Below are 18,853 nucleotides of genomic sequence, written 5' to 3' on the forward strand. Positions count from 1 at the left end.
TAGATTATTAGATATAGTGTCAGATGCTATTCTAGCTCCTCCTAATTAATAACAAACAAAAAAGTGAGCAAATTTTATGCTTCATGGACTGTGGTTTTTGTTTTGTTATGTTTAATCTCTTGCTAGTTAGCAAATAAATTTATTTCACTGATCGAAAGTCTGGGGATACCAAGGGAAAGATCCCCTTTCATACCTGCAACTTCTGCATCAAGGCTTGTTGTTCTCCAGGATATCACTGGAAAAGGGCAAGAGGATTGTGGGGTTGCTCTGAAGTATCTTCTTACTTTTTTTTCCTCAGTTTCCTTGTTTCTCTCATTTCAGCACGAGGATAATTCTATTTGCCTCCTTGAGCCTTATTTATAAGGGTAGCATGTAAGTTTTAGATTATTATGTATCATAGCAATGAAAGAATACAAACATTCTTGGAAACTCAGAAATCTAATAATGATTGATGTTGAATATGGCTGATTTGGTGTCATCATGCAGACTAGGAGCCCTACTAGGAGCCTTTCTGTCTGTTACACTGGTAGAATTACACTGAAACCGGTATACCAGAGAGCTGGCTTTCTTTGCATTTTGAATATCCACTCAGAAGATGGTCACCATATGTGGGTTTTTTTGTGTGTTATGTTCTAAAAAAAATCCAAAAGAAAAAAAGAGTGCAAAAAGAAGGAGTGAAACAAAAAAAAGACTCTGTCCCTTTTGTCAAAGCATTGCTGGTTTTGTACAATAATGACGATGCAGTACATCTGCTATAGCAACGCGGGTGTAAGATACTACATCCTTAATCCTGTGTATAGTTGCTTTTTGGAATTGCCTTCCACCTGAAGAAAGGTGGCATCTTGTTTTGCTCTGCATGGCAGGATGGTTTTGGGTTTTTTTCCTTGCTCATTCTATGCTTGTATGGAAGTCTAGAGGTGCCCTCAACAACGTCACTTGCAAGCTATACAGGCAGGGAACCACTGGTTTATTGCCTTTAATGATCAGGAGTCTTCTCACATCTTGTCACATCTTCTGTCTCATAAGCTGATATTTAGCTTGGAGTCCTGTTTATGTGTTGCCAAACTTGCATTCTCTTGTAGAGCAGATGTGCTGGTTCAATAACCACAGGAAGCCTCAGGGGACACCACCACAGGATATTCCTCAGAGGGTATATGTATGTGTATAGCAATGTACAGAAGAAGAAATGTTTCTTTCCATATGTGTGCTTTTGTCAGACTGTGAGGTAATATTCCAAACTGTGAGGTCAGAATATCATGAAGAATGAATTTAATTTAAGAACAGACAACTCTTTGGAGAAGGGTGATATTCTGTTTAAGTATATGGTCTGAACAAAAGACACTACGTAGACTCAATTACAGTCCTGGTTACTTGATCCCAAAAGTTGGTCACTAGAGTAAATGCATGTCCTTTGTCCTCAGTTGGTTATTAATTTTGGCTTTCAATGAGGAAAGGCATACGTTACTGCAAATAAAATCAGGGTTGCTGGTGTTATACTTCATATTTAACCTGTAATGGTCCTTAGATGGTGATCAAACTGTAATCAAACTGTTTTTTTTAAGAGGGTATTCTGAGCAGAGCAGCATATCCAAAATAAAATACTAATAGTATTTTATAGAAATAATAGGCTCTGTCCAGGCCTCTTTTTGTAACAGGGAGGTTCAAAAAGCCCATGGTCTACATGGAGCTTGTAAGAAAAAGGGAAACATTCTTTATTCGACTGTCATGTTAATGCACTATTTGGATTTAAATATTCAATGTTAACTTATGCTAATTTATGTTAATGAAAGAGTTTGTTATCTGGTGCATTATAATGTAACTTAGTTATTGAAGTCTACCTAGGGAAGGATTTTGGCAGCCCAAGCATGGAGCTGTCTGAGAAACTTCTCAAGACCAAACACAGAGAGGATCTGCTGGCGACATACCTGAGGATGGACAGCAGCACAGACAATTGCAGAGATTCCTCATAGATCTGCAGTTGATGTCTGGTTTAACACAGGGAAACTGTAGTAGGTTACTACCAAACACACAATTTGGTCTGCAGTAGATTACTCCCTGACCCACGCCCAGGGAAAAGAGCAGAACAAGACAAAACAGTTGCTTATCACCACTTCTGTGTCTCTGGATCATGGGCTCCTGGAGGCAGTAAATTCTGCTCTTTTGCTCTCCCTAAAGAACCTTGCATTCTATTGTTTTTTAGATACATTGGAAATAATAATAATTGTTGCTGACTTTACTTTGTTACAGTGTGTGCCGTGGTCGAAAGTGGGAATGCAGCAAAAATATATGTGATGGCACCTGCACTGTTATTGGTACAGCTCATTATTTGACATTTGATGGATTAAAATACAGGTTTCCAGGAAACTGTCAATATGTTTTAGTTCAGGTAAGAATGTGTCAAATGCCAAAGCTATTTGATAATATATAAGGTGTTTTACATCAGCAGAGAAGGCCAAAGTTTAGATAAATTACAGTAAAATGTTCTTAATTACTAAGCCAGATGCATGGTGCAGGAAAGAACAGCTTATTAATGACTTCAAAGCTGCCTTGAGAACTTTATAGATTGTGTTGTATTCTGCAGAAATGAGTTAGGTTGTAATGTGTTTCGCTGACAGTCATAAATCTTATGATAGCAGCATGGTATAGAAAGCAGCTCTCTGAATCTCATCTCTAACCTGGAATTGTAGATACCCATAAATCAATCTTTCCTCATTCTCCACTAGCCTCTCTATCTTGTAGCAGTGGCTTACTCTCTGAGTGAGATAAAAAGTGCTTGGTGAACCTTCTCTAATTGTGTCCAGAATACAGACTCTGCAATACATCAACAATATCCAATTTCTTTGCATCGAAGAGAGGAGATGGATAAAGGCATAGCACACTAATATTAACATTTGATTTGTGTGAGCAGACAGAAATACAGAGTTAAATAAGATTAATGCTCATTTACAGATGCAAATCATTGTGTATTTAAAAAAGATTTGTGAGAAAGAAGGATTTCTCTGAAAATTTGGTCTAGCTTAAGATGGATCCAATACTAACTGATAATTCTAGAGTGACAAAGTGATGTTTCTGAGGTGGAATACTATTTTCTGCACAAACTCTTTTCATGAAGCACATTCCTCCTTGCAGTTCTTGGGCAGGAAAGGTTGCCCAACCTGTCTCTGGCTAGGTCTTTGAAATATGCTCCCACCTTCATGCCAGCTGGATTACCTTAGAGAAATGATTACTCCAACACTAGTGAGAACTCACTGTAAAAGTCTTATGGACAGTAAGTATACAGTACTAAAAACTACTTAAAATGAGAATGAGATCTATTTTCCTCTGATGACAAACACAGGGAACTAAAAATGGAATCTTTGTCACTAAAGGTATAAACTTGAAAAAAAATTCCAAAACTAAAGGGCCTGATAGTCACAAGTTACTACATAAATGTAGTACTTACTCTCCGTGCATCTCAGAAAAAAAACTGACTAAAAAAAAAAATTCATACATTAAACTACACGATTTCTTCCCAAGAAATACCTTGACGTTATAATGATTATTCACATACAGACTGGAAAACATGAGGAAAAAACATTTTGCTCAAGACTGTGCAGCAAGTTTCTTTCTAACCCTTCTTACTAACTTAACCTTCTACATTTATAGTTTTATTTTGTTGTTAAAGGTGCAGTCTTGTTTTTATTGTTAAATCCATTCATCTGTCTATGAAGATGTACACTGTGCCCATTGTACACCTTTAAATATCAATAGCATGGATTCTACCTGCCAAAGAGTGCCCTGAAAAGCATGCATGTGTGGATGTCACTGGCAGAGTGTACCTCATTCTTTAAGGGGAAGACCACATGAATATCAATGCTAAGGATGAAATAAATTAATATTGGAACTGTTGGCATGCCAACATATGTATATCCTGCTGGCCACAGATTATGCAGGGTATTGTTTGTGACTCTCTTTTCTCCATAGATTGGTACGTGTTTTTCAAATGTTTCACATTAATGACACTTTCATTTATTTTCATTTGATAGGATTTCTGCAAGGATAACACTGGAACATTCCGGATACTAATTTCAAATGAAGGCTGTGGGTTCACTGGAGAAAAATGCACCAAAAGGATTGTCATTCTGTATGAAAGTGGGGAAATAGAGTTGTTTAATGGAAATGTACGTACACTTCTGCTCTCTTTCTTTCCCTTTCTTTGAGGATAGGAACTGCAGGTTATTTAGTAAAATGGGACATGAGTGACCTCATGTTCAGTGGTTTGTGATCATAAAATGAAGTGATAAACAGGACTATAACTATCCATTTTGCTCCCAGGAATATAATGCTACTTCAGCATTTCTGCTTGATGCCAATAGATTTATTTTAGATAATAATATCTAAGAAGTCTATTTCAAGCAAGGCTAACTGTACGGAAGATCTAAGAAGTGACTGTCGCATGACTCGTAAAACATTAGACCTAATATAGCTGTCTGAAGGACTGAGGACACTGGAAAAAAAAGAAGCCATTGCTGAAACAACTTGATACTACACAAGCAAATATCACTATCCTTTCCCCTGTGAAACTGTCAGATGAAAAATCCAGATGACTGGATTCTTCTTTCCCCACCCCTTTCTTATGACCAAACACTAAAGAACAGACTAAGAATCACTTCCACCTCCCATGTCCTTCCAGGATAGGGAAACAAGGAAAAAACAGGCTTTCCAAAGGTTCAGCTCTTTGCCCTGAACACTGAAACAATTAAAACTGCTTGTGTTCAAACATTCCAGAACTACAGGGGTTTATAGTGTTTCAATTGCTCAGTTTTCAGAAGTATTGTGCTTTGAACTGGCATCTGGACCAGAGATTTGCAAAAATGTTCCCAGTGAAATGTGAAACCATTCTACATTTGCCTTGTTTTGGGTTAACAGACAAAGCCGTACGAGGTTTTGCATAGCATGCAAATTGCTGCATGCCACTGATGCTTGACAGGAAAATGTAAAACATGACCATTATTAATAGTATCTGTGCAGTGCATCTTGACAGCATATCATCCATATAGGCTTTTGGTTTCTGAAGGAATGAACATAGAACATACTGGTTGGCCAACCAATTCTTTATTTCTACTGCTGAAGAATCCTCTACTTGGGTGAGGGTGAATAGTAATGCAGGGATCATTCCGTAAAGTCATGCTTTATCAAAAGCTTCTTTAGGTGACAGACTTTTAGACAAACTGTGATTCCATTTGGACACCTAAAGAAGGGCCAGAAAAGACAAAAGGTGCTCAGGCAACAAGCAACTCTAGCCACAGAGGGTGTTTGGTTACTGAAGGATTGTGTCCTTGCAGGAGCTAGGTCTGTGTAACTAAACTGTCCACAAGATCTTGACTAAATATTCTTGACTCTTTCTAGAGTTAAACCTGTATCTGAGGTTAAAGCTCAGTGTAACAATGTCTAGACCAGGTCATGAAATAATTTTTGTATTTCCGAAACAAATAAATCTGCCAGTTTGCAAAGTCAAAAGTTTGACTTGTTCAGCTGGGCAAAAAGCTGAATCAATACATTGAAATTCTGTAATTTAGTTCAACTTCCCAACTTATCTTTGTTGTCCTCTGTTTTTTACCAAAGTTTGGAAAGACACAGACTACTATGTTCAGATGATAAGTGACCAAGTGTGACTAGAGTGTATAGTAATACATTGAGCATAGGAGAAGATGAAAAAAGCTTCCAGTTCCTAAAGTGTCTTTTAACATATTCTTCCCTAGAAATATTGAAGGCCCTTTTTAGGAGATCCTTGGAGGATGTGAACCATCCTCTCTAGGGATAAAAGTTTCTGATAATAACCCAGACATGAAGAGAATGGAATTACAGTGCCGACTTTTTACTTAATTGAGCAAGAAAGAATAATGGGATAAGGAAATATTTTGCCCTTAAGTGAGGGAGTGGGTGAATGGTTTGTGGGCTCCTCTTTCTTCCATGCTTTAATCACTATTTGTACTGACTGAAAATTTTCGTCTGCCTCTTTCACAATTAAGAAGTTTTCAGTTAATGCATTAGTGGTGCTGAAAGTAGCAGACATGCCAGACCTTTCTCTCCAAATGTGGTGAATAATCCTATTAGAGTTTCCATTGAAAGGGGATTATAGTGTGAAAGAAAGCATTTTAAATTAATCTCTTAAATTCTCAGTAGCTGGAGGCAATGAATTTGCAGCCAAATGGAAAGAGAAAGAGGCACACAGGGGAAGTGAAATTGGTGGAAAAATGAAGAGGCACCAAAAGGAATCTTTCAGGATTTTTCCTGTTGGTGTAACTGATTGAGAAGAAAGCCTCCCTGACTTCAGAATCAGGTGCTTCAGAGGCCACTTGTGCATGTGGTTGTCCTGGTTCACGTTGTGCTTAAACCTTGCCAGCCCATTTTGTCAGCACCTGCCTCAGGAGCACAGAATTGTTAGTTTCCTAAAGAGATGAAATAAAAATAAAATATAATTATTCTGTGAACCATTGACTGAATACTAATCTGATCATTAATTTGGTATACCCTGGCCTCTTTATCAGCCTTCTTTTTGTTTAGCAGTCATTGCTTTAAGTGTCAGTATTGGTGGCAAGTGCACGTCATACCCCAGGAGCATGAGAGACATTGCTTCATTCACAATTATACAAATGTCATGAAATTGGAAAACTGTACTTGTATCCCAGTTTACTGTTCACAGTGTTATTTCTAAGGCAATAATTTATCCACAGCAACTTTTCAATGTTGAGACAAGTCTGTAATCACTCCCTTCCCCATACCTTGCTTACTGTTTTGAAGTGCTCCAGAGCATCTGCATGGTTTGTAGGAACTATCTGTTCTCTGGAGAACAGCATGTTTGAAAATAGCTTTTAACCTATTGTCCCACTTGGAAAGCTACCTACAAGAAATAGTAATTAGAGTGGCGGTCAATAGCGCAATATGCTTTTCTTGTTCAGGTAAACATCAAGTTACCTCCTAAAGATGGCAATGATTTAGAAGTCATAAAATCTGGACGTTATTACATCATTTTACTGGGCAGAGGCATCAGTGTGACCTGGGATCTGGCCATGGGAGTCTCAGTGATCTTAAAGGGCAATTACAAAGTAAGTGGTTTTTGCTTTACTTCTTACTTTCACTAAAGAATGCACTTACCCTGTCTCTAGGGAATAGCATTTTTTTTTTAATGCAGGTATGCTGATAGATTTCCATGGAGGCACTTACTTGAAAATGAAGGGATTACTTTGTAATACCATAAGGGTTGCTTATTTTCCCAGTAGTTCAGCTATCGGGGTAAATTTTGCGTCATTCCTAGGACAGGAAGGATGAATGCTGTGGTGCCTCAGAATAACTGTAAGTTGAGTGATTTCTTCTCTGTTCAAGAAGAGCAGTATAAGGAGCCAGATTTACTAGTGATGGCAATAGGACGGTCATCTCCAAAAGGGACAGACACTAAATAGACCCAACATGCACCGCTGATCAGAGTTGTTGGTTTGCTTAATGAAGTCCTTGGAGACAATGTGGCCCTACTTTCAGCTAAGTAGAATGAGAATAGGAGCTATTCTCTATGAGAGAATAGTCTATTTTAGCGAGCTTGGAAAGGCCAGGGACAATTCAGTTTTTAAGCCTTATGCCATTAAATTGCTAGCCTAGAAAGATTTCTTAACAAAACTCTAAGCCAATCTACAGATGTAAGATTTATGTATTTTGTGTTTCTTTCCCTGCAAGGATCAAGTGTGTGGTCTGTGTGGAAATTTTGATGGAATCCAAAACAATGATTTGACCAGCAGCAATGAACATCTTGAAGTAGATCCAGTTGACTTTGGGAATTCCTGGAAAGTTAATTCATACTGTGCTGATGTTGAAAAGGTGACTGCCAATGAACTGTGAAAACTAATTAATACAGGTTGCCCAAGAGTGGGCAAAGAGGTTTAAAAAGATAAAAATAAATAGAAATTAACTCCTTCCTCCATATATTTGCCTTAAAAAAATTATTTCTCAAGAGCTACTAAAGGATCAATTAACATATTTAAGGCCTCTGTGCTGCATGGCTTCAGAGGAATGTTAAAATAGCCAATCTACGTGCTAGAGAATGTTCACATAGTTTGCTAGTCCAAATTCTTGAAATCTAGGTATAACTGGAAATCTCATTTTAGAGCTTAATCTAAAAAAAAAAACAAACCCAAGAAACCCCAAAACCCAAAAACCAGCTGTAATTTTCAGACAGGGAGAGTTCAAGTGAAAATGTCATATTTCCCTATCCAAAACTTTATATCCCAAATCTTTGTCGGTTTATGAACAACTGAATGGACAGGTTAATTTCTTTCTGCATGCTTTGCGTTCATCTTTAAAAAGCATTCACTTTCTATTTTCGTTGGAGATTATGGGTTATATGATTGGAGAGGTTTGAAAAGAAAAAGCAAGATACAAGAGGGGATATAAGACATTATTGCCATCTATTACTATTTATGAATTTTGAGGAGGTTACCTGCTATCTGAAAGCATTATCTATGTCCTGATGGCAGAGATTTAGCAGGGTGCTAGTTATGCTACACATAAAAGATACTTCCTCTTTTCCAAAGATTGTCTGCTGAAGACTAACTATACTTGTGAGCCTCGTGGGCCTTGTGGAGAGCTGTGAATCATTATTTTTCAGGGTGGATGCTTGGTACAATGGGACTTCTTTTCACCAAAATGTCAGTGTTAAAACTGTAGGGTACAAGAAAGTTTTGGAGAAAATGGAGGAGGTGACCTGCTGCACTCTGTGTTCTGCTGTGGCAGAATCTGTGCCTGACATACAACAGGTGATAATTTTACTCAAAGAAAAATTTCTTTTCTCATGAAAATCGTCTAGTGCTAGTGAGTCTCATACTTCAATTTGAAGAGTCTTGAGGTCCTGAAGACAAGGCTAATGCAATGTGTCTTTTACAATATTAAGCCCAGCTGGGAACAGACCTTGATGTCTCCACTGTGTAATGGAAATGTACTGAAGCAGGTGATGGTAGAAACGTCATGCAGCATTTTGTCTGGGGATCTCTTTGACGAATGCAAAAAACTTGTGAGTATTGTGTCATGTGTTTCACATTCTTCAATTCTACATGATCTGTGCTGACACTGATTTTAGCTGAGGGGAAAACTATGGCTCCTGTCCAGCACACAGGACTTGGAGGCAGCTAACTGGTGTTCTCATCTCCGACCCTGTCCAGTAGCTGATTCTTCCTGGGAAAAGCTGGATGGCAGAGATGTAGAAAGCTGTAGAGTAACTTATGCTGGAAAAAAAAATCACTCTAAAGGCTGGAGACTAGCATGAGAGGTCAAGCACAAGGGCTGGGATTTAGAGATGGGCAAGCTAAACTAGTGTAATGTCATTCAGACTGCACCCTACCTACGCTACTGCACATGAGGGCCTAAAAACATGTAAAGTTACTCCATATGGTGAATATTAAGAAAGAATAAACTTCAATGTCTGTAAAAACTTTGAGAATATGGCCCGATTTGAATCCTTGCTGACGTAGGCAGAAAGATCTGCACTGATTTATGTGGCACCTCAACTCTTAGTGAATGGAATGGGCAAACTATCTGCAGGTTAAATGTATCTAGGAGGACATGAGTACCATCAGTAAGTGCATTGTACTCCTTATTTCTCTTTTGTAGGTGAATCCTGAGCCCTACATAGATATTTGCCTGTATGACACTTGTGCTTGTGAATCTATTGGGGATTGTGCTTGCTTCTGTGATGCTATAGCAGCCTATGCACATGTCTGTGCACAAAATGGTGTTGCAGTTCACTGGAGATCACCAACTCTATGCCGTAAGTATAGCATAGATGAGGAAGAATTGAGTGAAAAGGTTCAAACTTTTAATGAATAAGCTGTTGGCTCAGATAAACTGTTCTCATCACCCTTACTCCTGCTGATATCTACAGAAGTTCATTTTAATGGCATTTGGCTTCCAGCTCACAGTGACGTGTTCAGAGCCATACCTGGAAAAAACATTCCCTCAGTTAGGGGATGTAATAGTCTTTGGTACAAACGATGCAAGTATGAAGAACTGCCCTAGATGTAGTAAAATAATAATGTAGTAAGAAAAATATTTAAAGATGGAAATCTTTTTTTCTTTCTTTATGTATATGTGGTCCACTTTATACAAGTTTGGTGTCATAGTTCTGAGAGGCATGGTGAACATGCTCAGGTTTGATTTTTTCACCTCTGGTTCTTCCATTGCATAGCACAAAGCTGCGAGGACCTGAATAAACAAGAATTAGATTATCAATGTGAATGGCGATATAACAGCTGTGGACCTGCTTGTCCTATAACATGCCAGCACCCACAGCCTTTGGAGTGCCCTCTGCAGTGTGTGGAAGGATGCCATGTACACTGTCCTGCAGGTAATTGCATCTTTTGCTTTAAGCAGTTACTTACTCTTTTTCTGCATGGCCCCTGGTACTTGTAGGTTTTGCTGCCGAGCCTTTTTTTTTTTTTTTTTGTGTCCCCTAAGTGTTCCTATTGCATGAAAAGAGGTCTTATAGTCCAGAAATATTTGCAAGTTGGTAAGGCTGGGTATTGCAGAAGACTCGGATGTAGTAATTAGTTCCTTAACAGGCTTACTGGTGTGTTTTCACTACAGTTACTGCATAAGGAGGAAGGTGATTAGGCATCTTGGTTGGAGTTTGTGAAAAGAGCACAGCGTGTGGAGGGCACGAAGTGGTGACTAGAAGAGGAGAATGAAACACTGCCAGCAAGAACAAGAGAGGATGGGCATGGGCTGATAAGAAAGGAAGATAGGAGGATGGCTGTGTAGCAATAGAGGCTGTTGACTATGTGATTAAAGGAGAGTATGAATTTGTGCTGGACACTCATAAAACATTCTCCTTCAGAGCAGCTACTGCAATGGGGGAAACACATTGCCTTGACCTGCTTACTTTATTTAAGGCTCTGGTGCTCCTGAGAGTGCCCAGCAGGATTCTCCTGTGAGCCTGAGCTTTCAGCTTCACTGTTCCCAGCAACTGTCTTGTAGAAACATGAAAGGAATAAACATGGGAAAAATGGATCGAGGAGAGGAATGATAGGCAGTGCTTAGGGACATGGTTTAGGGAGTGTTAGGAATGGTTGGACTCGATGATCCAGTGGGTCCTTTCCAACCTGGTGATTCTGTGATTCTGTGCAGAAAGGAAAAGAGTGAAAGATGAGCAAGATATAGAAGAAGAGGGGAGAGTCAGATGATTAAATAGCTCTTAAGGGCAGAGTGAGAAGACACGAAGGCAAAGAAAATAGCTATTTTAAGACCCAGGGTAGCTATTCTGGGCCCTAGTGTCTTTAATTAGACTGAGGTAGAGGATACTGGGAGAAATGAATAATATACATAGAAAAAGGAAAATGTTATTTTTTCCTATCATCTTCAATGCTTTTTGTCTAAAGATATGTTCATCTTCTGTATGGTACTGGCTATTGCAGGTTATACATTGGGTTTAGTACTTCCAGTATCTGAATAAGAGTTGTAATAAAAAAAAGAAATACTTCTGTTGTCAAACTGCCAGGAACTGTAACACAGGCAGAGTACTCAGAACTTTTGATCCCAACTCAACCCTTGTCATGGCTTTTGTAGCAGGGTAGCTGCAATGACTAGTTTTGCAATTCATGATAATTAGCATCTCAATACTACTATGCTTTTTTGAAACAGGAAAAATACTTGATGAATTGTCCCTGGATTGTGTCAGTCCAGACGACTGTCCTGTGTGTGCAGTTGGAGATGTCAAGATCCCACATGGAAGGAGAATAGTTTTGAATAGAGATGATCCACAGCACTGTCAATCTTGGTACGGTGGGTTTATGCAATGAAATAGCGTGCCTCTTTATTAGGATGAAGGGAGAGAAATGAAGAACATCCACATGAATAAGTTTTTGGATGCAACCTTAAATATACTATGGAAGGTGAAGCTTGGAAACTATCTTTTATGTCAATATTCCTTCACATACAATCTAAAGCTGAAGTTTTTCAGTGATGGCTAGGATTATAGGTTGTTAGTTGGATGTCCATCTTCCATGTGTAGATGGCCCCACTGGCTTCAGATATTCCACTTCTTTTTTGTGTAAGGTGTGATTCAACATCAATAAGGCCATCAGACTCTTTCCTTCTGCCAATACTAAAAAAATCCTCTGTATAGCGCAAGATCTGAATGTGCACTCAGAACTTGCTGAGATTATTAGCAGTTGGAACTGTATACTATTATTGGAAAACTGATTTCCCCAAGATTTTAAGATGATATCCTGTGACCTGATCCTTCGTGCATACATTTCCAAATATGATGAAATTAATGGCAGGGTCCATAGTGCTGTGCACCATGGAGGATTAGGGCCTTCATTTGCAATGCAGCAGAGACTGATTTTCATTCTCTATACTGCCCAGTGGCATACTTCACCAAGGCCTGTAATGTTTGAAAGTCTGACATTCTCCAGATGTTGAGACCCTTGATAGATACTTTCACTTGTCACTCATAACATCTGTGAATACAGGACAGTTTTCCATCTTGTATTTTGACCAGATTTAATAGAAACGGAATTGTTAAGCTGCAGCAGCCATTACCCAGACTAACATCTTAGCTCCAAATGCTCTGAACGTCACAGAAGCTCTGAATGGGTACAAGTTTTGGATTCCTGGCCTCTTGCAGCGTCTAGCATACATCTGTGCTATAAACCTAGGGCATGAGACTTGTAGACTGATAATTAAATATTTTTGTTAAACAGTATGTGCAAAAAGCCTTGAATTCATCAAAAGGTCAAAAAAGAGTCTTCGTATATGAGCCTCTGTTCCCTAATTTTTGTAATCCTTAATTTATCTTAAATGTTGCTATACTGGCCACTGCTCACAAAAGATTTCAGAACATTAGGAAAACTTACCTCGCTAGGGAAACATCCTTTTGCATAGCTGTCACCTAATTTAGATGCCTACACCATCTGTACAAACAATAGAAAATATTGTAGAAAAATTAATTTTATAGGAAATATCCAAAGGAAATTTGAAACTAGAAGAGGCTTATTCATATTAGGATTAAAATAATAAATCTTCTGTTGCTATACATTAATGCCAAGTATAGCTGTACATTCTTCAATTAAGAAGACACTGAAAACTACTTGAAAAGAGCACAGTGCTGTGAGATCTTAAATGAAGGTGCCATGTGCAAAGTGAAGTATTTTCCTGGAAAATGGTACCTTCTTCCAGTATTGACTTGTTTAATTTATAATTCCAGGGTTTTCTCTGCCAGTGAAAACAAGCATTTTTTGTCCTTATTTTTCCTTTTCAATTTCTTGGACTGTCCAGTAAGACAAGGAAAACACATTGACTCAGTCTATACCACTCTGTGCACTCTGTGCATGAACAGTCATGTTCTTATCACTGATACGTGAAAAGGATCATACAACCAGGAATTAGAAAGGCAGAATTGTTAAAGCCTTGCTGAAGATAGAAAGAGATGAATAATAAAGAAATTCCCAAAAGGTGGAGGGTGACAGAGGTGAAAAATCTTACAGTGGTACAGAAGGATGAATAGTGGAAAAGGCAGAGATGGGGGAAAAGAAAAATGGGAGCTGAGATGGAAAGGGAAAGAGAAAAATGTGCTAATGGAGGAAAGTAGACATTGAGGGAAGACAAATAGGAATAAAAAGAGATAACAGCTATAGATAAAATACATAATTTCATATGAGAAAAAGGGACTGAAGTGGAGAACGGTGTAAATAAGAGGAAGATAATGCAGGAGACATAAAAACTGGAGGACAAATATGTGCCAAAGCTACATTCCAAACAAAGTGAAGTCAAGAAAAGAAAAGGAAAGTAATGCACTTTAAAGGTAGAAAAAAGGCTGTTTGTTATTTTCACTAAGGTTAAAACCAGGGCAAACCGAGCTCCCTCACAGAGTCTGCTAAGTCATATCAGAGCTAAAAGCATCATTCCTACTCTACTTTGTGTTAGCTGCCTCCAATTTGCCTCATGTTTTAATTCCTTGTGAAGCAAACCAGATCTGCCAGTTCAGTCCATCAGTGGTTTGTAGGTAGCCGTATTGCTCAAGCTCAGTGGGTTTCTAGACAGTTTCCAGACACAGATCTTACACATTCTGTGCCAAAGTCTGTTATAAGGAGAGTTTCCTTTGACAAAAACATCATAGTTTGTCATAAATTTCCTGGATCTAAACAAATGTGTTTGAAATATGGGATTTAGCTATACAATACCATTTAGGGAGTTGTGGGGAAATGGGGTAGGGAAAAAAAAATCACTCATGTTATGATTTGGTTTTGTTGTGTTTTGGAGATATTTAGCTGTTTCTGTATGGCCATTCTTTTATTAGATGAGGGTGATGTGTTATTGCAAGCTTCGATATTTTACTATTGAATCTGGTGATTTTTGTAGTCTGTGTGAAGGGAAGAACTTAACCTGCATAGCCTGTGAACCAGTGGAGGACACCCTAACATCGACAACACCTGCTCCAGAGGAGGATGTTGAACTACCACCCAGTGAATACTCATGCAGCAAGATGATGGACTTGGCCTTCCTATTGGATGGCTCCAATAAACTGTCAGAGGAGGACTTTGAACAGCTGAAAACCTTCATAATTGGCATGATGAAGAAACTCCACATCTCCCAGAAGAAAATCCGAGTGTCAATTCTGGTATATAGGGCTGGCCCCACAATCTATCTTGGCCTTAAAGATATCAAAACACAGTCCCAGATGAGAAAAATTGTCCAAAGCATAAAATACACAGGTGATGAAGTAGCATCTGCTGCTGAAGTCCTTAAATACACTGTGTTTCATGTTTTTGGAAAAGCAGAAAGGACCAATGCTGCTAGGATTGCAGTGCTGTTTATAGCAAGCAAGTCTCCAGGGAAACTCCGAAGTATCCTCACAGCTTTGAAGAATAAAAAAATCGCAGTAATGCCTGTGGGAATTGGACCACATATTAATGTGGAACAAATCAGGTTCATTGAAAAGCAGTCACCAGATAACAGAGCCTTCATAATGAACAACGTGTTAGAGCTAATGGATAACAGGGAGCTCCTTATCGATCGTCTATGTGCTCTTGGACCTGCAGAAAGTTCTCTGTTACAAACTACGTCCTCTCCAATGATATCCAGTGTCTTATTTTCCCCTTGGGGACTCACAACACCACCACCCTTTTCAGAAGAGCCCAGTAGTAAAAAACTGGACATTGCTTTTATTGTTGAAGGATCTGACAATGTAGGGGAGGAAAATTTCAGTCTCGTCAAGAAGTTTCTTGAGAGAGTGATCACAGAAATGAATGTGGGACAGGAAAATATTCATGTCACAGTCATGCAGTATTCTGAGAATGTCACTCTGGAGTATTCCTTTAGGGAAATACAGTCAAAAGAAAGTATTATTGAGAAGGTGAGGAGCATACCTTACCAAGGAGGGAAGGCTACCAACACTGGGAATGCCCTTGATTACATTTCCAAACATACATTTACACAAGTGAATGGGGGCAGGCAAGATGTTCCTCACTTGGTATATATGGTGTCATCCAGTCCTTCCACTGATGTTATCACACGACCTCCCAGGAGTATAAATGTTATTCCAATAGGCATAACCCCCAATGCAAATATCCAAGAGCTCAGAAAGATCAGTCAGCCTAGTAATCCAATTATCTTGCATAGTTATAACACACTAATTGAAGAAGCACCTGAATTAGTCCTGCAGTCATGCTGCTCTCGTATATCTTGGACAGAAATTCCAGGTAAAGTTGGACGTGGTTTTTTTTTTTTTCCCTCTGTCCTGCCTCTTCCATTTCCCCCTCACATCACTGAAATTTGAAGGGTTCCCTTGTCTCATTTGGTATCTTGTTGTTCAAATGCCAAGGGAGGACCATTCATCTTTATTGGAGGCTGAGGATGCTGCTCCAGTTCAGCAGCACGGAAGATAATCCTGTAGCCAACCTGTTGTAGGCTTAGAAGTCCTCAGCTTCATTTGTCAGTAAGTGGAGTAGCTATCAGAGAGGTTGGAGGGTGACAAGAAAAGAAGGTATCCTCATCTGTCTGCCTCAAGCAGTTAAAATTATACTTCCTTTTCTTGAAGAAACTTCATTGCTCTTGTGGGGTTTTCCTTTGAGGGGATAGGTATTTTGTGAGTTTTTTGGTTGGTTGGTGGTGTTGTTTTGCTTTAATTTTTTGTTTGTTTGTTTGCTTTTGTTTGTTGGTTTTGTTTTAGTCCCCTGAGAATAAAATAGCATTAGTAGAAAAGCAGGAATTGAAATGTCCAAGTTTCTCACTGAATATAGGTCTCAAGATTTTCATTAAAGGGACATCACTTCTTGTTTAAACTGGTCATTACCCTGCTCTGTTTTCCTAAAATGCAGGTGCATCTGCCCTTTCTGCTCCTACCAATAGGTTAGCAGATGCTACTCTGATTATCATGTATAAATAACCTTTTTTTATTTCATTTTTTCCACCCTCAGAGTTGTGCAACAAACAAATGGATGTCATGTTTCTTCTGGATGGGAGTTCCAATATTGGAGCATCAGAGTTTGAGGAAATGAAAAGATTTGTACGCACATTTATTCAAAGGGCTGAGATCAGTATGTACCTGTCTTTTGACTCAAACACATGAAGATGTTCTCTGTACTTTACTTACACAGCATAAACCAGCTTCTCAGTGAAGGTTTTTTAATCTTTCTTTTTAAATTATTCATTCCAATCCCTCAAAAAAGTTTAAGTTTAGATTGAGGAAACTGGGCTGGTGAAGCTTTAAGATTCAGGTGCAGTTCAGTTTCCTCCCAAACCAAGCTGTTCTGGTTCAGATGAATAAAGATTTGTCATCCAGTTCAGGGAATTGTGTGACAACGAATAGTTTGGACAGCAGCTCTGGTGAGCACTTTATTTTATGCTCTACTGGACATAGAAGCATGCATGTCAAACAAGCAAAGAAATCCCCTTCACAGGATGGACAACCAGACAGACACAGCACCAAGACTGTGCTTTTGCAAAGCAAAGTACCCATGAAAAACCGTGATGTTTAGACAATTTTAAAATGGAAAAGGAATAAAAATTGGAGATCAGCAAAGTGAAATTCTCCAGTCATGGTCAAATTGATATGCTCACTGATTCCTGACAGAAAAGCAACTGTTTCCAGCAATACTTGTATGTTTTTTCCCCTGGGAATAAATAATTTTTGATCTTCTGACTGAAAAAGAGGCTTTCACACTCTGATAGCAAATTGGTGTCTAGTTGTGTTTAATGTAAAATACAACCATAAAATACAATCCTTTAGATTTATTTTAAGATATTCATTCATATGCAGTGCTTAAAATGTTTGTTTTCTTCTTTGTGCTTCAGGCAATACTTCAATTCATGTGTCAGTTCTCCAGTATGCCAGGGAAAATAATTTAGAAATTTCATGGAACGTGCCTCAAGAGACTGAAAAGCTTGTAGAGATGTTGCAGTCAATTCAACAAAGGGAGCAAGGTCCTACTAGACTAGGTGAGTAATTATATGGGTGTCCATGTTTAAACAAAAGGAAAAATACCCAGAAGTTCTAAATATAGCCTGGCCTCAACATTTTGTGTCAGTAGGACTCTCAGATGTTTTAGTTCACTTATATTGTATTGTATGTACATTTCTTGGTAAAGGTTCAATATTCTATATTAAAATGTATCTGTATATTACCCAAATTAGGATTTATCTTAATGTATTTTGGAAAGAAGGTGGCCAGTTTCTTTTTATCCTTGAAGTAATTATCAGGATTTGCTTTTGTTATCTATCAAGCAAGCACAGTATAATTACATAGTAAAGACTTTGATCATTAACCTTTCAGTATGAATTATGTGGTTAGACATTTAGCAGCAGAACTGCTTATGCTAACTTCAATAGCTGCCCTAGACAGATGTTTGTTACTCTGTGCTGAGCCACTCTAACTGATCTGATTGAAAAATAACTTAGCAAAACAGCCGTTATATTCTGGCAGATTCAGATCCCTCATCCAAGTTGCTGTGCTGGTCCCATAAGGATTTGGGCTGGTGCAAGGCTGGGGATGGTGCCAGGGAGCAAGGACCACCTAAAGGGGCACTTTAGCTGAAGAGTTACTTGTGAAACATCATCTTCTGTTCCAGACAACTGCATCCTGAAAAACATGTCCACTTCAGTTTTCATGTGCTGAAACATAACACAGATTTCCCACTGGGTCTGTGGAAATTCAGTATGCGTACATCTATCGGTTGTAGGGTTCAGCAAAAAGTGATTCTCCTACAATGTATCTGATCTTTCACCAGATACCCTGAGAATTTTGCTCTTCTGGACTGGAACCACATTTGCTCTGGCAGCCGCCTACCATTAGGGTCCTATAAGAGTTGAGCAGTATGCAGATTTTTTTAGGGTCTTTGGCCTACTTCAGACTGTAAAGAGTTATTGGTACAGAAAAGTGAGAAATAAAACCTGACTTCCATGGTTCGCAGGAGGATTAGCCATGATTGCTTTCTCAGCCTGGAGAAATAAAAATACCAGATGGCTGATGAGACTTCTATAGCCTCGTTGTGGGATAAATTGTTACATACAAATAGATAAGTTGCATGAAACCTTCCATGTAATGTGGATAGTAAGCCACACTGAACTGCAGGATGAACAGAGGAAACACGGCCTTTGGGAAATGAAAGGGGAGAGGCAGCCACATGACATATTCATTAGTGATTTGTTTATGTCTCATTGGAAAATGCTCAGAGACCACAATGAAGGATGTGATATAATGAACCAAAATGGAATAAAGTTGAAGTAGTTCCTCCCAAATGTAGTAATGAAAATAAGTCACTGTGGTCTCATCCTGCACCTTGTAATGTGTGTGAATTCGGCTGACTCTGTAGGAGACTCAGCATCCATGGGA

At 38.7% G+C, this 18,853-nt stretch overlaps 1 protein-coding gene across 1 annotated transcript in view; it reads left to right on the plus strand.

Annotated features, from left to right (window-relative positions):
- Positions 1-18,853, plus strand: part of VWF (von Willebrand factor) — a 137,819-nt gene that overhangs the window by 58,052 nt on the left and 60,914 nt on the right. Inside the window, exons 20-30 of the mRNA XM_009569241.2 lie at positions 2,248-2,386; positions 4,026-4,160; positions 6,942-7,088; positions 7,711-7,851; positions 8,921-9,040; positions 9,637-9,793; positions 10,211-10,369; positions 11,662-11,797; positions 14,383-15,722; positions 16,440-16,559; positions 17,317-17,460. Coding sequence (XP_009567536.2) covers positions 2,248-2,386; positions 4,026-4,160; positions 6,942-7,088; positions 7,711-7,851; positions 8,921-9,040; positions 9,637-9,793; positions 10,211-10,369; positions 11,662-11,797; positions 14,383-15,722; positions 16,440-16,559; positions 17,317-17,460 — 2,738 coding nt within the window. The remainder of the gene's footprint in view (positions 1-2,247; positions 2,387-4,025; positions 4,161-6,941; positions 7,089-7,710; positions 7,852-8,920; positions 9,041-9,636; positions 9,794-10,210; positions 10,370-11,661; positions 11,798-14,382; positions 15,723-16,439; positions 16,560-17,316; positions 17,461-18,853) is intronic.

This window comes from Cuculus canorus, chromosome 1 (genome assembly GCF_017976375.1).
Source record: "Cuculus canorus isolate bCucCan1 chromosome 1, bCucCan1.pri, whole genome shotgun sequence".
Lineage (NCBI taxonomy): Eukaryota > Metazoa > Chordata > Aves > Cuculiformes > Cuculidae > Cuculus > Cuculus canorus.